This window comes from Apium graveolens, chromosome 6, assembly GCF_009905375.1.
Source record: "Apium graveolens cultivar Ventura chromosome 6, ASM990537v1, whole genome shotgun sequence".
NCBI classification, from domain to species: Eukaryota; Viridiplantae; Streptophyta; class Magnoliopsida; order Apiales; family Apiaceae; genus Apium; species Apium graveolens.
Window position 1 is genome coordinate 31,850,624 of NC_133652.1, and position 18,889 is coordinate 31,869,512.

General features: G+C 35.5%; 2 protein-coding genes across 2 annotated transcripts; one reads left to right on the plus strand and one right to left on the minus strand.

The window, feature by feature from the left end:
* Positions 1-12,471: 12,471 nt before the first annotated feature.
* Positions 12,472-16,165, plus strand: LOC141668551 (uncharacterized). Its single transcript, XM_074475478.1, has 2 exons — positions 12,472-12,745; positions 15,265-16,165. Exons 1-2 carry the CDS (start codon positions 12,615-12,617, stop codon positions 15,722-15,724), a joined length of 591 nt encoding a protein of 196 aa, XP_074331579.1. The 5' UTR covers positions 12,472-12,614; the 3' UTR covers positions 15,725-16,165.
* Positions 16,166-16,496: 331 nt separating this feature from the next.
* Positions 16,497-18,824, minus strand: LOC141667330 (putative calcium-binding protein CML11). Its single transcript, XM_074473770.1, has one exon. The coding sequence runs from the start codon at positions 18,399-18,401 to the stop codon at positions 17,907-17,909; it is 495 nt and encodes a 164-aa protein (XP_074329871.1). The 5' UTR covers positions 18,402-18,824; the 3' UTR covers positions 16,497-17,906.
* Positions 18,825-18,889: the final 65 nt, after the last annotated feature.

Sequence of the window (18,889 nt, forward strand, 5' to 3'; positions counted from 1 at the left end):
TGAACTAACTTCGTTTTCTTCAGAATCAGCCATGAGAGCAAGGTTGACATAATCCACATCTTCATCCTCTTCATCTCCATCAGCTGCCCAGTCCTTTTCTTGAGTAATGAAAGCTCTTTCCTTCTGTTTGAGCAGATCAAAATATTTCTTTTTGTAATCTACTTGTTCAAATTTCTTCTTTTCAGAGGTTGGCTTTCTGCACTCACTTGCAAAGTGTCCACTTATACCACAATTAAAACACTTGAACTTGGATTTGTCCACCATGTTCTTATAGGGTTTAGTGGCTCTAGTGTTTTTCCTGAACTTCATCTTTGCAAATCTCCTGGACAGAAATGCAAGATGCTCATCAATACCATCAGAGTCATCTTGACTGGAGTTGTCTTCATTTTCAGCAACTTGCTCTTTACCCTTGTCTGATTCTGGATTTCTTACACCATCTTTGGAGCTTGATGTAGATCTCACAGTTTCTTTTCTGCATGCTTTCTCATTTTCAGCTACCAATGCAACTGAACCTCCTTTCTTTCTCCCCCTCTCCAATACCTCATCCTGTTCCAACTCTAGTTCATAAGTCTTCAAGATTCCATATAATCTTTCAAGAGTAAAGTCCTTATAATCCTGAGAGTTTCTTAAGGAAACAGTCATGGGTTTCCATTCCTTTGGTAAGGATCTCAAAAATTTAAGATTTGAATCCTTCACCTGGTACACTCTACCATACAGCTTCAGTCCATTCAACAGCTTTTGGAATCTATTGAATGTGTCATTTAAAGATTCATTCTCTTCAAAATGAAAGTACTCATACTGTTGAATGAGAAGCTGCATTTTGTTCTCTTTTACTTGTTCTGTACCTTCACACAGCAGCTGAACTGTGTCCCAAACCTCTTTGGCAGTTGAACAATTTATCACATTATCAAACATGTCCTTGTCAAGACCATTAAACAAAATGTTCATAGCCTTCTTATCCTTGTGGACTTCTTCTGTGTCTTCCATTGTCCATTCTGCTCTAGGTTTTGGAATGGATTGACCAACAGCAATTGTGGCCGTAGCAACTGTGGCTACTTTGTGGGGAATGTGAGGACCATTCTCAATGCAGTTTACATAACCTTCATCTTGGGAGAGTAGATGAAGGTGCATTTTCACCTTCCAGTGGTGATAACTGTCTTTGTCAAGAACCGGGATCTTTACTCCAATATCCTTCCTACTCATCTTTGTTAGATTCCAAGATCTTTAAACTCTTTGTGTGTCAAGAGCTTGCTCTGATACCAATTGTTATTCCTAGAGGACTAACAATGAGATTTACAGAAGGGGGGTTGAATGTAAATCTCAAAACTTTTTCAAGTTTTGAGAAGTTTATTAAAGCAGTGTGTTCTAGATGAACAAGTGTATGAATTGCTTTGAGCTAATGCAGACAGATATATATTCAAACACAAAATGTAAAGAACACAACAAACTTTAAAAACTTTTCTGGTGGATTTGTTGTTCCACCAGAGATGGTATATTAGAAAATCTGTGTTCAATAATGTTGATCACAGCTGCATCCTAGTACAAACTAGATGAATTTTCTCTCAAGATATTTCTTAACAGCTCTGGAAAATCTCTCTCTAATTACTAGCTTCTTCTTGGTTTATATATTACCAAGTGTACAAGTGAAAAACAATATAAAATTACAATAGTAAAATAAGTTCTTCACTTGCTTCTTTTCCTGTTCAATCAAGTACTTTGTTGACTATTGCATCTTTGTACTAAAGAAGAACGGCTGCTTTTTCTGTTGATCCTGAAATTCGGCTACCACATCTCAGTTTTCTCTGACAACCCATGTGCCTCTGTTTGTAGGTACAACTACCACTTATCAACGGCTAATTAGCAGAACATCCGTTGAAGCTTTCATCCGTTGATGACTTCATCCGTTGAAGGATGTTATCCGTTGAAGCTTTTAGAGACATCCGTTGAAGCTTAGCTTCTCATCCATTGAAGGTCTTTAAGTCATCCGTTGATACCACTTCATTTATACAAAATTACAAGGCATGAAATATTTACAATTGGCCTTCCTATCTGCATATCATCTAGTAGTCAACATGACTCATAGTTTCTCTCAACTTCTAAGAATTACATTTTAAATACAGAGACTGAAATATGCTACAATACTAGACTTATTTCTAAGTAAAGCTACACCATCAACGGATAGCCAAAGTGGTCTTATCCGTTGAGGCTACAGACACTAAATTTCTACTTAAGTGTTTTGTTAAACATATCATCAAACTAATGCACATATATTCCTAACAAATAAAATATTACAATTTTCAAAGTTATGATACGTCCTTGCAAGGATGGTCGTATATCTACGAATTTAAATTTTTGTTTTAATTTTTTTAAGAAAATAGCATATCTCGGGAAAATATTTTAAAAATTCATATAAATGGGCAGATATCAAAATCTTCATCAATCTTTTTGGCGACTCATTTGTACCACTTAAGTTGACAGTAATGACACGGTCGTTAACCCTTTTGCGAATAAGTTTTGACTCTTACGCGGCTGCAATAGTTGAAGCCAACGTGGAAGTTCAATACACGTAACCTAGTAACAGCTATATTGAAAGAGAAATACAAGTATATATGTATCCATATCTCACTGTAATATTAGAAATTAGGGTTCTTGAAGCATAACTTCAGAAAACTCCATAATTTGGGAATATCTTTTCAATTACCTTTGCAAACACACTCACAAAATCTTTTACAATAAAAACCCTATGTTGCAAATGTCGAAAAGTTCGAGTGCATGGGAATACAATACCGGGTTATGTGATTGTAGTAAGAGAGCTCGAGTTCGTACATCATGGACATCAAAGAATCCTGGTCGACATTTTCTAACATGTGATAAACCTAAGTTAAGCTAAAAAATTGATGAGTAGTTGTAAATATAATTTTTATACTTGTTATAATGTTGTGATTGAAAACACATGAAGAAGATGGATGCAATTTCTTTATGTGGATTGATGATGGTGTTAGTGGTAGAGCAAATGAGATATTGACTGAGATAATTAAGCCAAAAGAAGAGTTTTGTGGAAGAAAAATTGAAGGTTCTTGATTGCATTCTTCTAACTGAGCCTTGTTGCTTTCCTAACTGGTCCAACACTGGAATTTTGTTGAGTTGATGTCACAACCATTATACTTGCTGTTGAACTTGTACTTCTGGGAGTTAAAGCAGTGGTCTTCTTGCTAGGTCCAAAATTGTTGCTCTGTTGTGTGGCAATAATGGGATCAGACCCATGTGGTGTAGCAGCTGGAGTTGTTCCTCTAGGTGGCATAAAAGGTACAAAACCAGGAGTTGGCATGAAAATTTTCTTGTGCCTTATTGTCCTCTTGAAATGTTACATAAACTTTTCCTGATTTTTACCACTCATATGTTCCCCCTGTCTCAAATGACATTTTTTTCCTAGAAATTTTCTGCAGAAATGGCAAATGATCTTTGACTGGTGATGCAAGTTTGGCTGGTGACTCAACTTTATCCTCATCTGAAAGGTGCACATCTTCTTGTTAGAAATATGTTGTGAACTTGATGATAAGTTGAACAAAACACCTTACTAGATTTAACTTAGTGTTTTTTTAGCACTCGACAGATGTTTTAATATAGTCCCGATGGATGAACTTTATAGTCCCGACGGATGATAATTTAACATCCATCGAGAGTGTAGCTTATGCAACAATAAGTATTGTAACACATTTCTGCAAACAACAATGTATTATTTGAGTAGACACTGTAAGATTCTTTAAGTCATGTTGACTACTAGATTAATATGCAGAATAGGTTGGCTAATTATAAATATAAGATGTATTGTAATTCTGTATAAGTGAAATAGAGTCAAGTGGCAGAAAGACTCCCGACGGATGATCTACAAAGGCTCCCGACGAATAATCAACAAGGCTCCCGAAGGATGATCAAAGTAATCCCAACGGATGATAATATTCAATTTAGCAGTTGATAGTGACAACACAGTCACATGCGTCGGGTGTTTACAAATGGAATGTGGCAGCCTAATTGCAGGATCTAGAGAACAAAGAAGCATTACCATTTCCATGCAAATATAAAGTTATTCAAATATGCTGGATAGAGTAATGTAGCAACATGGAGTTAGACTAGATATAATTTTGTTTTATTGTCTTGTCTTACTACTATGTAACTTGTTGATATATAAACCAAGAGTAGCAAGTAGAACAAATAACTAAGTAAGCATTATTTTTCAGAGAGATGGATAGGCTATATCTGTTAAGCATTTCTCTGTAATTTTGTAAGTTCACTTGTAAGCAGCTGTGTGCTATTCAGGCATCACAGAGTTCTCATACTAATATATCTCTCTGGTGAATAAGTTCAAATCCACCAGAAAGTTTTAAAGCTTTGTGTTTTATTACTTTGTGTTTTGATTTCAATTTAAGTTTTATTCCGTACTTCTTGCAAAATCAAACACTGTTATATATATATTAAGTAAGAACAATCTTAAAATTTAAAAAGGAACAAGAATTACATTCAACCCCCCCCCCCTTCTGTAATTCTTGTTGCATTGTTTGGGAATAACAATTGGTATCAGAACAAGCTCTTGAAGTACAAAGAGTGTAAAGATCACAACAATCAACAAGATGAAAAAAAGGATGTTGGAGTAAAAATTTCATTTCTGGACAAAGACAACTATCACCACTGGAAGGTGAAGATGCACCTATATCTTCTCTCTCAAGATGAAGCTTATGTGGACTGCATTGAAAGAGGTCCCCATGTCTCTATGAGAGCTGCTACAGGGAATGAACCATCAGTTCCAAAGCCTAGACATGAATGGTCTGATCCAGACATTGAGCAAGTCAGGAAAGATAAAAAGGCCATGAATATACTGTTTAATGGTGTTGATGGTGATATGTTTGACAACATCATAAACTGTAAAACAACTAAAGAGGTTTGGGACACAATTCAAATTTTTTGTGATGGTACTGAGCAAGTCAGAGAGAACAAGATACAACTCTTGATTCAGCAATATGAGCATTTTCACTGTAAAGAAAGTGAATCACTTACTGATATATTTAGTAGATTTCAAAATCTAATGAATGCTCTCAAGTTGCATGGAAGGGTCTATCAAACAAAAGACTCAAACCTTAAATTCCTTACATCTCTACCAAAGGAATAGAAGCCCATGACAGTCTCTTTAAGAAACTCTCAAGATTACAAGAAATTCACCTTGGAAAGACTGTATGGAATTCTAAAGACCTATGAGCTTGAAATAGAGTAAGATGAGAGGATGGAAAAAGGAAGGAAGAAAGGAGGATCCATTGCACTAGTTGCTGAGCTAGAGAAGGAAAAGGAGATGAAGGTTGAAGCTGTGGAATCTACATCAAATTCAAAGGATTGTGAGAGCAAGGGTAAAGGGCTGGTAGCTGAAAATGAAGAACAGTTGAGCCAGGATGACATGGATGATATAGATGAGCATCTAGCATTCTTATCCAGGAGATTTTCCAAGCTCAAATTCAAGAAGAATTTTGGAGCAGCTAAGCCAAACAAAAACATGGTTGATAAATCTAAATTTAAGTGTTTCAAATGTGGCTTGACATGTCATTTTGCCAGTGAATGTAGAAAGCCTGATTCTTGTAAAAAGAAGTTTGAGCCAGTTGATTACAAACAAAAATATTTTGAGCTGCTCAAACAAAAGGAAAGGGCTTTCATCACACAGGAGAATGACTGGGCTGCAGATGGATTGGATGAAGATGAAGAAACAAGCTATGTCATCCTAGCTCTAATGGCCAAGTCAGATGAAGCAGAAGTTAGTTCATCAAGCAATCAGGTAATCACCACTAACCTAGCATATTTTACTAAATCTGAATGCAATGATGCCATCAATGATATGTCTACTGAGCTATATTATCTACGTGTAACTCTAAAATCCCTCATTAAGGAAAATGCTAAAATTAAAGAAAATAATTTGTTTTTAAGTGAGAGGAATAATATGCTAGAGTCTCAATTTATTGAGTTTGAAAAATTGAGAATTGAATGTAAAACTGCTAAGGATGAATTAACTGAATCCTTAAAGAAAAAAGAGATTTTAAGGAAGCAGCTTGAACGAGAACATGAAGTAATTAAGACATGAAAATAATCTAGAGATGGTCATGCTCAAATTACTAAAGTTCAAGGTATAGAATTCTTTTGTGATGTAGCCTAGAAAAAGAGCAAAGAGAAGCTTGATTCCAATCTGGTTGAAGGACTTTCAACAGATGTGCATTCGACGGATGATGAAAGTTATTCGTCGAATAATCAAAAAGATTATCCGTCGAAAGACAATGAGCCACATCCGTCGAATGTTAGTAAGCCAGTTAGCAAAGCTAAGTTAGCTAAGTTGAATGATAAATATGGATCAGTTTCTAAAAACTTTGTTCCAGGAGAATCAAGTCAAGTAAGAAAAGAAAAGAGAGTTAATGTTGGTCATCTGTCTATCAAGCAATTGAATGACAAATTAGATAAGATTGAGGTTAAAGCAGAATCAAAAAGGAAAAATAACATAAATGGGAAGGTAGGGATTAACAAATATAACAAGTACACACCTGATAAATATGCTCCAAGAAAAATATGTGTTAAGTGTGGTAGTGTTAATCATTTGTCTGTTAATTGCAAACTTGCTATGCCTACTCCTATGTCTGCACCTCCTTCGTTTACCAACATGTCTGCCATGTCTATGAATGTTTTGCCTGCACAGAATATGAATGCACAATTTGCTAATATGCCATTTGTACCTAATCCATATTATGCTGTATTTAGTATGCATCAAATGCCATTTAGCATGCCTTAATGGAATAACATGTTTGCACATAGCATGCCTTTTCCTGTTAATCAAAATGTGCATGATAATTCTTCATCAATGAATGGTTTCAAAGGTCCAACTCAAATGACTAAGGATGAATCTGAAATACCCAAGTCAAATGAGGTCAAACCTAAGAAACCAAAGAAAAAGGCTAACAAGGCAGGACCCAAGGAAACTTGAGTACCAAAATTAACTTGATTTAATTTTGATGTGTGCAGGGAAATATAAAGAATCTTTGGTATCTGGATAGTGGTTGCTCAAGGCACATGACTGGAGATTCTACCCTGCTCACTGAGTTCAAGGAAAGAGCTGGCCCATGTATTACTTTTGAAGATGACAGCAAATGTTATAATGTGGGATATGGCTTGATTTCAAAAGATAATGTCATCATTTAAGAGGTTGCCCTAGTGGATGGTTTCAAGCACAATCTGTTGAGTATCAGCCAACTTTGTGATAAGGGCAACTCAATCACTTTCAACTCTGAAGCCAGTATTGTGACCAACAAGAAAAGCAACAAAGTGATTCTCACTGGAGTGAGAAAAGGAAATGTGTACATAGCTGATTTTAACTCATCAAATACAGAATCTGTCACTTGTCTATTTAGCAAGGCAAGTTAAGATGAAAGTTGGCTATGGCACAAGAAGCTGTCCCATCTAAACTTCAAGACCATGAATGAGCTAGTCAAGAAAGATTTGGTTAGAGGTATTCCTCAAGTATAGTTTTCAAAGGATGGATTATGTGATGCATGCCAGAAAGGAAAGTACATTAAAGCATCATTTAGAAAGAAGCTTGAATCATCAATTGAAAAACCTTTACAGTTACTTCACATGGACTTGTTTGAACCAGTAAATATATTGTCTATCTCAAAGAAGAGATATTGCCTAGTAATTGTGGATGATTTTTTAAAGTTCTCTTGGACATATTTTCTAAAGTCAAAAGGTGAGGCTAGTGAAATCATCACCAATCACATAAGGCAAGTTAACAATCATCCTGACTTCAAGGTTAGAAGAATAAGGAGTGACAATGAAACTGAGTTCAAGAATTCTATAATGAGAGTATTTTATGAAGAAAATGAGATCATGCATGAGTATTCTGTAGCTAGAACTCCACAACAAAATGGAATGGTGGAAAGAAAGAACAAGTCTCTTATTGAAGCTGCAAGAACTATGCAGGAAGAATCAAAGTTACTAACATATTTTTGGGCTGAAGCTGTAAACACTGCATGCTACACTCATAATATTTCTTTGGTTAATCAAGCCGAATGCATGACACCCTACCAATTGTTCAAGAATAGGAAGCCAACTCTAAATTTTCTTCATGTCTTTGGCTGTAAATGCTATATCCTAAGGAATCAAACTGATCAACTTGGAAAGTTTGATGTCAAAGCAGATGAAGGAATTTTTGTTGGATATGCTGTTGGAAAAGCATATAGAGTCTACAATCTAAGAACCAAAATTGTTATGGAATATGTACATATTGTGTTTGATGATAAAAAGATTGAAGGACTGCAAGATGGAGATTTCCATGAGACCTCAAATTTGACAATGTGGAGATGATTTGTGAAGACAGTGATGATGATAGTGATCATGAAACAGTGGCTAAGGATAATGCAGAAAATACTATCTCCAATGATGCACAAAATTCAGCATCAGTCGAGTTGCATAATGCATCATTCGTCGGTAGACAATCAGCTTCATCCATCGAGATACAAAGTGCATCATCCGTCAGAACAATGAGAGAAGCTGAGAATCAAAACAGATCACTTACAGAAAGAACCTCTTCTTCAAATAAAAAATTCACAAACTTAGGGGGAGTTTCTTCTAATCAAAACTCAATCACACATCAAGACAATGATGAGGCCTCTTCAATTAGAGCTAATCTACCTCTACAGAGAAAATGGACTAGAGATCACCCTTTTGAGCTCATTATTGGTGATGCATCTTCTAGAGTTCAAACAAGGAAAGCAACTCAAGAAGAATGTCTTTATAGCAGCTTTCTTTCAAAGGAAGAACCAAAGAAGGTAGAAGAAGCTCTGTTGGATCCTGATTGGGTTCTAGCTATGCAAAATGAGCTAAACCAATTTGAAAGGAACAAGGTATTGAAGTTGGTACCCAAGCCTAAAGGAAAGAATTCAATTGACACCAAGTGGGTATCCATGAACAAGATGGATGGAAAAGGCATAGTTGTCAGGAACAAAGCTAGATTGGTTGCAAAGGGCTACTGTCAACAAGAAGGAATAGATTTTAATGAAACTTTTTCTCCTGTTGAAAGACTTGAAGCCATCAGAATTTTCTTAGCCTATGCAGCCCATGCCAATTTCAAAGTCTATCAAATGGATGTCAAAAGTGCTTTTCTGAATGGAGATTTGGAGGAGGAAGTCTATGTCAGTCAGCCTCCTGGTTTTGAAGATCCAAACTTTCCAGAATATGTCTACTATCTTTTGAAAGCACTTTATGGAGTGAAGCAAGCACCTAGAGCCCGGTATGATACTTTGTCAAAGTTTCTCTTAGAAAATCACTTCACAAGAAGTACTGTTGATAAAACTTTATTCTTTAGAAATGTTAATGACTCTAGTATACTTGTTCAAATCTATGTAGATGATATTATATTTGGCTCTACAGATGAAAAACTTTGCAAAAAGTTTGCCAAATTGATGCAAAGTAAGTATGAAATGAGCATGATGGGAGAACTAACTTATTTTCTTGGTTTACAAGTTAAGCAAGTTAGTGATGGAATATACATTAGTCAAACCAAATATATTTATGATCTTTTAAAGAAGTTTGATCTAATGGATTGCACATCTGCAAAAACTCCCATGGCTACTGCAACTAAACTTGAATTAAATACAACTGAAAAGTCTGTGGATATTTCAAGCTACAGAGGCATGGTTGGCTCACTTATGTACTTAACATCTAGTAGACCAGATATAATATTTTCTACTTGTCTTTGTGCTAGATTTTAGGCTGATCCTAGAGAATCTCATTTAGTAGCTATTAAGAGAATTTTCAGATATCTCAAGGGCACACCAAAACTTGGCATTTGGTACCCTAGAGATTCTGGTTTTGATCTAACTGGTTATTCAGATGCAGATTATGCAGGTTGTAGAATTGATAGAAAAAGTACAACAAGAACCTGTCAATTTCTAGGAAACAAGCTAGTATCTTGGTTCCGTAAAAAGCAAAATTCAGTTTCTAATTCTACAGCTGAAGCTGAGTATATTGCTGCTGGTAGTTGCTCTGCACAGATTCTATGGATGAAAAACCAACTTTTGGACTATGGTCTGCAAGTGGACATAATTCCTATTTTCTGTAATAACACAAGTGCAATTGTCATCACTGAAAATCCAATACAGCATTCAAGAATAAAGCACATAGACATCAAGTACCACTTTATTAGGGAACATGTGATGAATGGTATTGTGGAACTTCATTTTGTTCCAAGTGAAAAGCAACTTGCAGATATCTTTACCAAGTCACTTGATGAATCCACCTTTACTAGGTTGGTAAGTGAGTTAGGTATGCTTAATTATTCTTAAATTATTTCTGATAATTTTACAAGTTGAAATGCAGCCAGAAACTTAATTGATTTTTCTGTTTTAGATGAAATTTTGGCTAAGTCAGAATTTACATCTCGACGGATGTTCATTATCCATCGAGTTTGATCATCCGTCGAAATAGAATAGCTTGATAAAAATCAATTACCTTTCTGGATTATTTTATACCCAACGGATAATTGCTTTATTCTCATCCGTCGAATTGTCTATGTTAGTCCCAAAGTATCGTAGAAGGGGGGGGGGTGAATACGATACCTACAATATTTTCGATTGATTTACAAGTTCTTCGTTAAAAATACGAAATCAAATTAGACACAAAATAATTCGAGGAATATATTGTTTTATTAATATAATACCCGAGGTTGCTATAATCTAATCAATAAATTGATTAGCTACAATAAATTCAGCAGCATAACAATATGTTTACAAGCTTAATAAATGAAGTGCTTTAATGGAGCTCTCGTAAACTAAACTGTATTGCTGAAGAAGATGACTAAAATGAATTGTATTCATTTTGCTGCTAATGTAGACATTCAATTTCATTGGATAGGTGACATTGTTGTGTCCACACAAATCTTAGAATTGTTGTATTGATTCACTGGACATTCACAAGTGTTCTATGGCGACCGGTGTATTCCTTGATTTCTACTTCTATGGCGACCAATGTATCCCCTTGTACAAGCTTCTATGGTGACTGCTCTGTGTAACCTATGTTGTTGCTCTATGGTGACCAGTTGGTGCTCTATGGAGACCACTGTGGTGCCTGAGAATGATTCTCTATGGCGACCACTGTATTGCCTTAGAGTAATTCTCTATGGCGACCTTGCAGTAGTCCTTACACCTCTATGGCGACTAGAGTGATGAGTTCTCTGCCTTAGAATGTTTTTACTTCTGTTTTGCCATTCTTCACTGTATCAACACTTTCTTCTGTAACTGAATTAAAATCCCTTCCTGAATACTGATGTTTGGTGCACTGGTCTGGTTCACAAATAACTAGCATTGAGAGAACCTAATTCAATTTGTCTTGTGTTTCTGAGCTGATACAGATTGGTGAATATCCATTACTTCTTTCACTGAACACTTGATCTGTAACACTTGAAATCAATTCATGTAACTGATGCTTAAAGTCCTATGATGTCTTATTCTTCATGGCTGCTTGAACATGACAATGAACTTCCTCCCATGATCTATTTTGAGGACTTAAAGAGTCAATTGCATCTTTTGGTTCTTTGTGTTTATCCTATCTTCATCTGCAGGGTTCCTGTGCTTCACAATTTAATATTGTTTATCAGTTTCTGTTTTCATGTTGAGTTATAATTCCTCCATTACATGTTACATTACATTATGCTTTACAGTTTACATCTTAGCCGTTAAAGTTCTGAATATTATCCATCAGATATACTTACAGTCTGTAATTAAATCACGACGGATAATTGACAGAATTTTGACAGTTTATATTATTTTTAAACGGCTAAGAGCTCACCTTTCATAATCAAAGATTGTTCATCCTTCACGAGTTTACACTTTTGGTATGTATATAGCTGATATTCGGCACGTCGATAGCTGGGGTGCCTTCGACATGTCTATAAATGGTGTCCGACATGTAGATAGATGTGGTGTCGTTTCTCCAATCTCAGTTTATGCGATTGGTGCTTCTAAATATTGGGCTAACAATGATTTTTATGTGATATGGTCAATTGTGATGTTATTTTCAGAGATGTTGATGTAATTTGGATCGCTTGGGATTTCTTTGATTTCGTTTTTAGATTCAAGATTTTTTAAATTCTATGTGTTAAACAATCAGGAAACAAATCATCTAATTATTTTTAGTATGTTATTTATTTTACCACCTGGTTATATCAACAGTTGGGATTTATCCCGGCTGTACTATATTTATAATTAATGAAAGATTTTTGCATTTGTAAAAAAAAAGAACGCAAACTCTGGAAAATACGTTTTAAAAAAACAAATTGTAGGAAGAAAACTGGAAACCAAACGGGCTTTCATAAATGATAAAACAAAGTAAAGTATCCAATGGGCTTTCGCTGTTTGGAGTAGAAAAAATTAAACAATATGAGCCTGTGTGACGGCAGCAGTGACCTACCAATACCCTACCAAATCGGACACAAATTATACACGATCCATAAACACACTCCTCGTCCCGTAAATTTGAGAAAAATTGAATCAAATGCAAATTGCAGAAGATTAAAATTTAATTAGTATCTGAATTGAAGGATGGTTTTATGGGAAATAGCGTTAGCAACTGCTTATTTTTTAGGGCTTAAACCAACTTATAAGATCGCTCTTAAGATTCAACGTCGTGTCATACCTATCCAACACCCTAGGGCCCGTCAATTTGTGCACAGGTATTATCATTGTATTTATTTATTTGATTTTTTTCACCTTTATTGTTGTTGTATTTTTATGTGGGGTTTTTTTTAGTTACCTCGTCAAAATTTATTTTATTTGCTTTATTTGAGTCTGATTGGATGATTATTAGCTTTGCTATGTAATGTTGAAGCTTTTTGTATGATTTTATGAAAAACATGATCTTTGGTTGAATGCAAGTCGTGATTATCAATGTTAGTTTTCGATTTGTTTTCGTAAACAAGAATTTAAAGCTTTGATGGGAAGATCAAATTTTATGTTGAGAATTGCGTGTTTCATGATTTAAGTACAATTTGGGGCATTTCTGTATTGCATTCAGTTTGACTTAGTTTGTAGAGGTGAAAATGCAAAATGTATTGTTGGTATTTTGAAATTTCTAATGGACCAGATTGCTGTAATGGAGTATAAGATGTGTAAATTTGGGGAAGGCACTGCAAAACCATTTATGCAAATCATCTTTATCGCCACTTACCTGAGCCGAATAAATCATGATTCATCTTTGAAATAATATGAATAATGTGTTGACCACCAGGTTAAATATATCGTCCGACACCCCATTTCACCAATGGGTTTCCGGTTTCCCTCTCAACCATGTCTACAACAACTTCCTTTTGTATTATGGTTGTTAACTTTCAGCCATACAGTATATGTCACCTGCCTTTACTTGATTGGCTGACTGCTCCTAGAAAGATGTACTATTGTTTCTCTCTTGTTCATGCCGTACCTTACGTGAATATGTATGATACTTTTACTTGTTGATTGAAGGTGTGAAGGTCCTTGACCACATTATATATCCTCGAGGAAAGTCATTTTTAAAATCTATGTATCCAACTAAAAGGCCAATCAGTTTTTCCTCGTTGTTTTAGGAATTTTAAGAATATGTTTTAACTTAAAGGGATTAATGCATATTTCTGAAGCGTTATACTGCCGAATACATGGAGATGAGGATGTATCCTCGTGAATTCTATGTGCTAGGAAAGCGTCTGTCAAATGTCACTGTAGAAGAAAAGAAATTGGGATGGTTTTGGTTAAAAGTTTTTTGGAAGGATGCATATGCTACCTGTTTATAAATGTGAGTTGCACATGCTCTAAAGTGCACAACTTGATTGAAATTACTATTTGGGACGAAGCAGCCGTAGGTTCTGCCGAATAGGACAGATATTCAGCCTCTTTGTAAATATTAAAATTTGGAATGGTTATGTAAATATTGGAATTTGGCCATTAATCGTTTCAAAAATGATGTTTCATGAAGAATTGAAGATCAAATAGAATAAACCAGAGAAAATAGGATAAACTATAAAGCAAGTAGTGGGGTCGGCAAAGCACAATTTCTTTGAAAATAATTATAATTTAAGACGAAACTAGGGTTTAGATGGATTGCAAGTGTCTTTATAATATATGAACCATGCCGTAATTGATTGCAAGCTGTTCCAGTTTGAAAGAAACTAGTACATTTACCGATATGTTTTAGACGTATGTAAAAATTTCTTTTAATCGGCTATAATAAGCATTTATTGCTATCTTTTTCTCTTACTAAAAAGTTGAAAAGTTTATTTATTGGATATGAGTACTAACATTAATTGTTAGCTATGTTTCTGACAACATACTTGTGTCCTTTATACTGACATACGGTTCATAATAGATAGGCTAGTGTCTGTTATATATCCTGTATTAAGGTTATCATTTAGATGTGCTTGTTGTATTAGTTCTTCTGTGTCCTTAGCCAGAAACATTAGATATGTAAGACTATGTTATGACTGCAGTTTATTAGTATAATATATTAGTAAGAGTAAGAGTATTTGTGTCATATCAGTATTTCAGGAGTTAGTTACTGTAACAGAGCTCCACAGTTAGTTATTCAGCCTTGTAATATCAGTTTATGTATTATGATGATATTTAAATGGAACTTCTTCCACAAGTCTTTCTGCCTAATTTTGTGCTAATCTCTTTAATTTCTATAGAAAATCTGCTAAATCTATCAGTTCCTATGATGTTTATGCATTTTTTATCACTTAAACATAAAAAACATCAAAAATAATCAAGTAGACAGTTAGGAACAACCAGTTCATGACAGACTGCTGTCGAATTATCTAATTATCTTTCCTTCATCCCAGGGCATATATTTTTACAATTTGTTTTCTCTTGTAAAATCATTAAGATTGTAGGTACTTGGTCTTGCAATTCTTTTGCCTTAAGTACATTTTGGTCCAAGAATGATTAGCCTCTCATCTATTGTTGGTAAGAGATCGAGGATTGGAACCTCAGTGTAGTTACAGTCTGTGAGTATTAAATTTCTATAATTGACCCTTACCAAGAGACACTATGGGGCATGCGTCAACATGCACTAGATGTTCTTATTCTTACATGGATCCATGCTCTTAATTCTTTTTAGGATCAGGAAAAAAAGTCTATTGTGTCATTATATTTACTGTCATGGCTAGTTCTTTGGTCATAAAGGATTCCAGTGTGTTTAATTTTGTTCTGTTATGCGTCCCAGGCGAACACGGGATGTATTTGATATGGTTGTAAGAGTTCACAAGCATATCCAAGAAAGAGATATTGAAGTTGGGCGGAACATAGGAAATAGGATCCTCCGATGGCTTGACAAAGCGAAACCAACAGCTGAGATCCGTGGTCCACAGCTATACCATTATGCCAAGCCCAATACAATTGTGACGAAACAACTAACCAACTCGTCGCACCAGAAGACTCTTGGAGGCCGCACAATATGTAGTTTGAAAAATGGGTTTCGAGAGTCTGGTAAGCATCTATTTAGCTCAACGAGAACCATGTGGCGTAGGCGATTCCCTTATATTACAATGATGATGCCTGGAATTAACAGCCAGTACAGACAAATGTCCATTTCTGGCCCTCAAGCGTTTAAACCAAAATATGTAAGTTTTGGATTAGAGGGGGCTATGAGAAGGGACATAATGGAGTGGATGGTGCGCAATTGAGGAATGCAAAATCTCTATTTCCCTTTTTTAGTAGACTTGCAATATATACTCTTGCTGCTTACAAGGAAATGTCATTACTAGTTATATGGAGTCATCAATGAAGACAAAGGTAGTAGTTGCTTGAAGATGCTCCGTAAACATTTTCTATAGCCTCTCTGCCTTTTCTTTTAGCAGTAAAGACCATCTTAATGGAGAAACTTTGATTTATCAAGTTTTTAGCCAAGTTTGTTTTATCATTTATGTATCTGTTATAGATTCATAGAATTTTGTATATATGGTCACTCTTTCAAGCTCTGATGGGAAGTCTAGTTCCGGAATAATGAAAAAGGATGGTTCATAGAATTTTGTATGAAACGAAAATCTACATTGGTCATTGATTGTATTGTGTAGACTATGCCTATGTTATTTCATATCACTAGTTTAAGTGTCATGTGATGCTTACTACTGACTACTGAGGGTAAAGAGGGAAACTTTAGTGATTGATTGAATTCATTTTGAACTTCATGTTATTCTTTTACTTAAAATATTTGAACAGGAAGAAATATGCAGCTTATGAAATTATCTTTTCAAGATCGCAACTGCGTAGTCTGAGCTTGATGTTAGCTACCGCGGTCAAAATTACAAAATATTACTTGTGAAAATGCATTAAAGGTGATTTTACATTGTAGGTTGGTAGAAGGCCATGGGGACGATTTTTTTGTGATACAGTGAAAATCGTACCACCGTAGTCATATAAAGATCGTGATTTTGAACATTTCTGATCCACATGACAGTAAATAAGGAAAATGCCGGGTACCCAACATTGATCACATATGATTTGATCACATTTGTTTCCTGGCTATAGTATGTCAATTTTTAATTGTTACAGCTTTTGGGTAATCATCCTGTAGGTTAGTTTGCTCGTATTCTTGTTTCTGGGCTAGCAAGACTCAAGAGTTCCTAACTTAATTTTTTGGTCCTTTAGCCATTTGTTCAAAGTCATCGTTTCGTGCACAAGTATTCCTGCCGGCCATTGTATTCGCTGGTGTCACAGTTCTATGGTTCTCGTGCGTATTTCTTGGATATGTGATGCTAAATCAAAAAAGAAATAGGCGTGAAGCATTCAAATGAACACCCAGGACTTCATATCTCTCTTACACCATCAACCATCATTTTCATTATCTAGTTTTTATCTTATTCGCCATGGCAGCAGTGTCATATATTATGTATTCATCTTCTTCATACTTGTGTGGGCTTGGTCATCCAGTATTCCAGTGTCTCGACAGTTCTGCATTGGTGAGAATTCCCGACTCTACTGGTGACTACAAATTTAAAATAGTTGTGTCTTGTTTAGGACTTCCCATCTGTATTTACCTAATCTTAACTCTGTTTCAAGAACCTCAGCTCCGACAGCTGTTGAAACACTCCATGTCGAAGAGTTGTTAAAATTAGACAGACAATAGTAGAGTATTATTAGATTCTGATGCACATTTTTGTGTAATACCGGCTGGGCGATGTTCTGGCCAGACAAATCTTAACGTGTGGCGAAATGAATATGTAAAACCAGAAATTGTTGCAGCAGTTCATATATTCTTATGCAGGATATACCAATACTGGTTCATTTTGGTGAGCTGATTTAATCACTGGCTCTAATGAATATATATGATATACAGTAGGCTTGAAACAAAAAATGCATCAAATCACCAAATTTAAGTGAGAAAGGCACCATAGGTGTTAGTTTTAGCTGTAAAACCTGCAAGTGCATTTTAAGATAACCTGTCATCTTCATCTCATAGCTTACTGTGCTAGTTAGATTTTTACAATTATACACGTTCTTATGACAAAGATAGATGATCTTTTTACTATCAAGGATGTGAAAAAACATTGCCGACTTCAAATTCAAACTTCAAAAAAATTCTTAAGAGGAGAAATTATTTAAAACCAATCCATAAATAATCAGTTGCAGGGGTCAAGAACACATATAAGCTTGATTTTGAGCAATCTCACCGACTCAAATCAGTTTTTTACCTAGTATATCTCACTCGGAATTAGGGTAATAGAGGGTTGATGTACGGAGAGCTGAATCTCTACTTACTTCTGTAAACACTCGTGCTATACATCCCACCGATCACAGGAAAGAGAGGATTTTTTTTTTACCAAAGATTACAAATTACGTACCTGAAATGTAAAAAATGCAGCACATTCAAATCCAAGAATTGTCGAAAGCAGCTGAAGTAATGGCTTGTGAAAACTCCTGGAAACTGATCCTTCCATCTCCATCAGTATCAGCTTCATTGATCATCTCTGTCAGCTCCTCCTCTGTCAATGGATGACCAAGCTTCGCCATTGAATGAGCTAATTCAGTCTCCGTAATAAATCCATTTCCATCTCGATCAAACATCTTAAACAACCGGCTTAATTGAGCCTCAGTGTACGGAGATTTTTCAGGCAAAAGTTGGGGTGCAATCAATCCCACGAACTCTGAAAACTCAATCAGGCCATTACTATTTGTATCAGCTTTCTGTATCAACGTCTCCAGCTGATCAGGACTAGGTTTTAATCCAAGCGATCGTAGCAACGAGCCGAGTTCGAGTTGAGTCAGGCTACCATCTTTATTCCGGTCAAATGAGCGAAATATTTCACGGAGTTCAGTAATTTGTTCATCATCCAATTTGGACTTATCCTTGTCAGTGCCCATATTATGCAAAAACAAAAACACCCTTTACACTAAAATAAAAAAAAAATCTCCCTGAACAACACAAGCTATGGCTCTACAATGCCATTATAAAATGGTGGTATTTATTTGTGCACAAAACTTCCGCATCAGCATGATCGTGGTATTCTTGTACCATAACAATGGTGGATGCTTTCACCACCTCTAACTCTTGAAAGCCTTTAGAATCAAGAAAGAATGAAGTGTTGATGATTTAAGAAGAGTGGGGAAGGCGATATTATTCACACTAGGTAATGGATTTGTAGCCCCATTAAATGAAATAAAACAATTCCAATGACTCTCTCTGGGACATGTATATATGTTGGTTCAATGGATGATCCTACAAATTAGCAGCATAACGTTGACGTACTATTCGGATCAAGAAATTGGAACTAACTAGTGGTAGTCTCCAACTCTTTGTCCTTTTCCTCTCAACTCACTAGTAATTTATTATTACATTCATGCCTATTTCT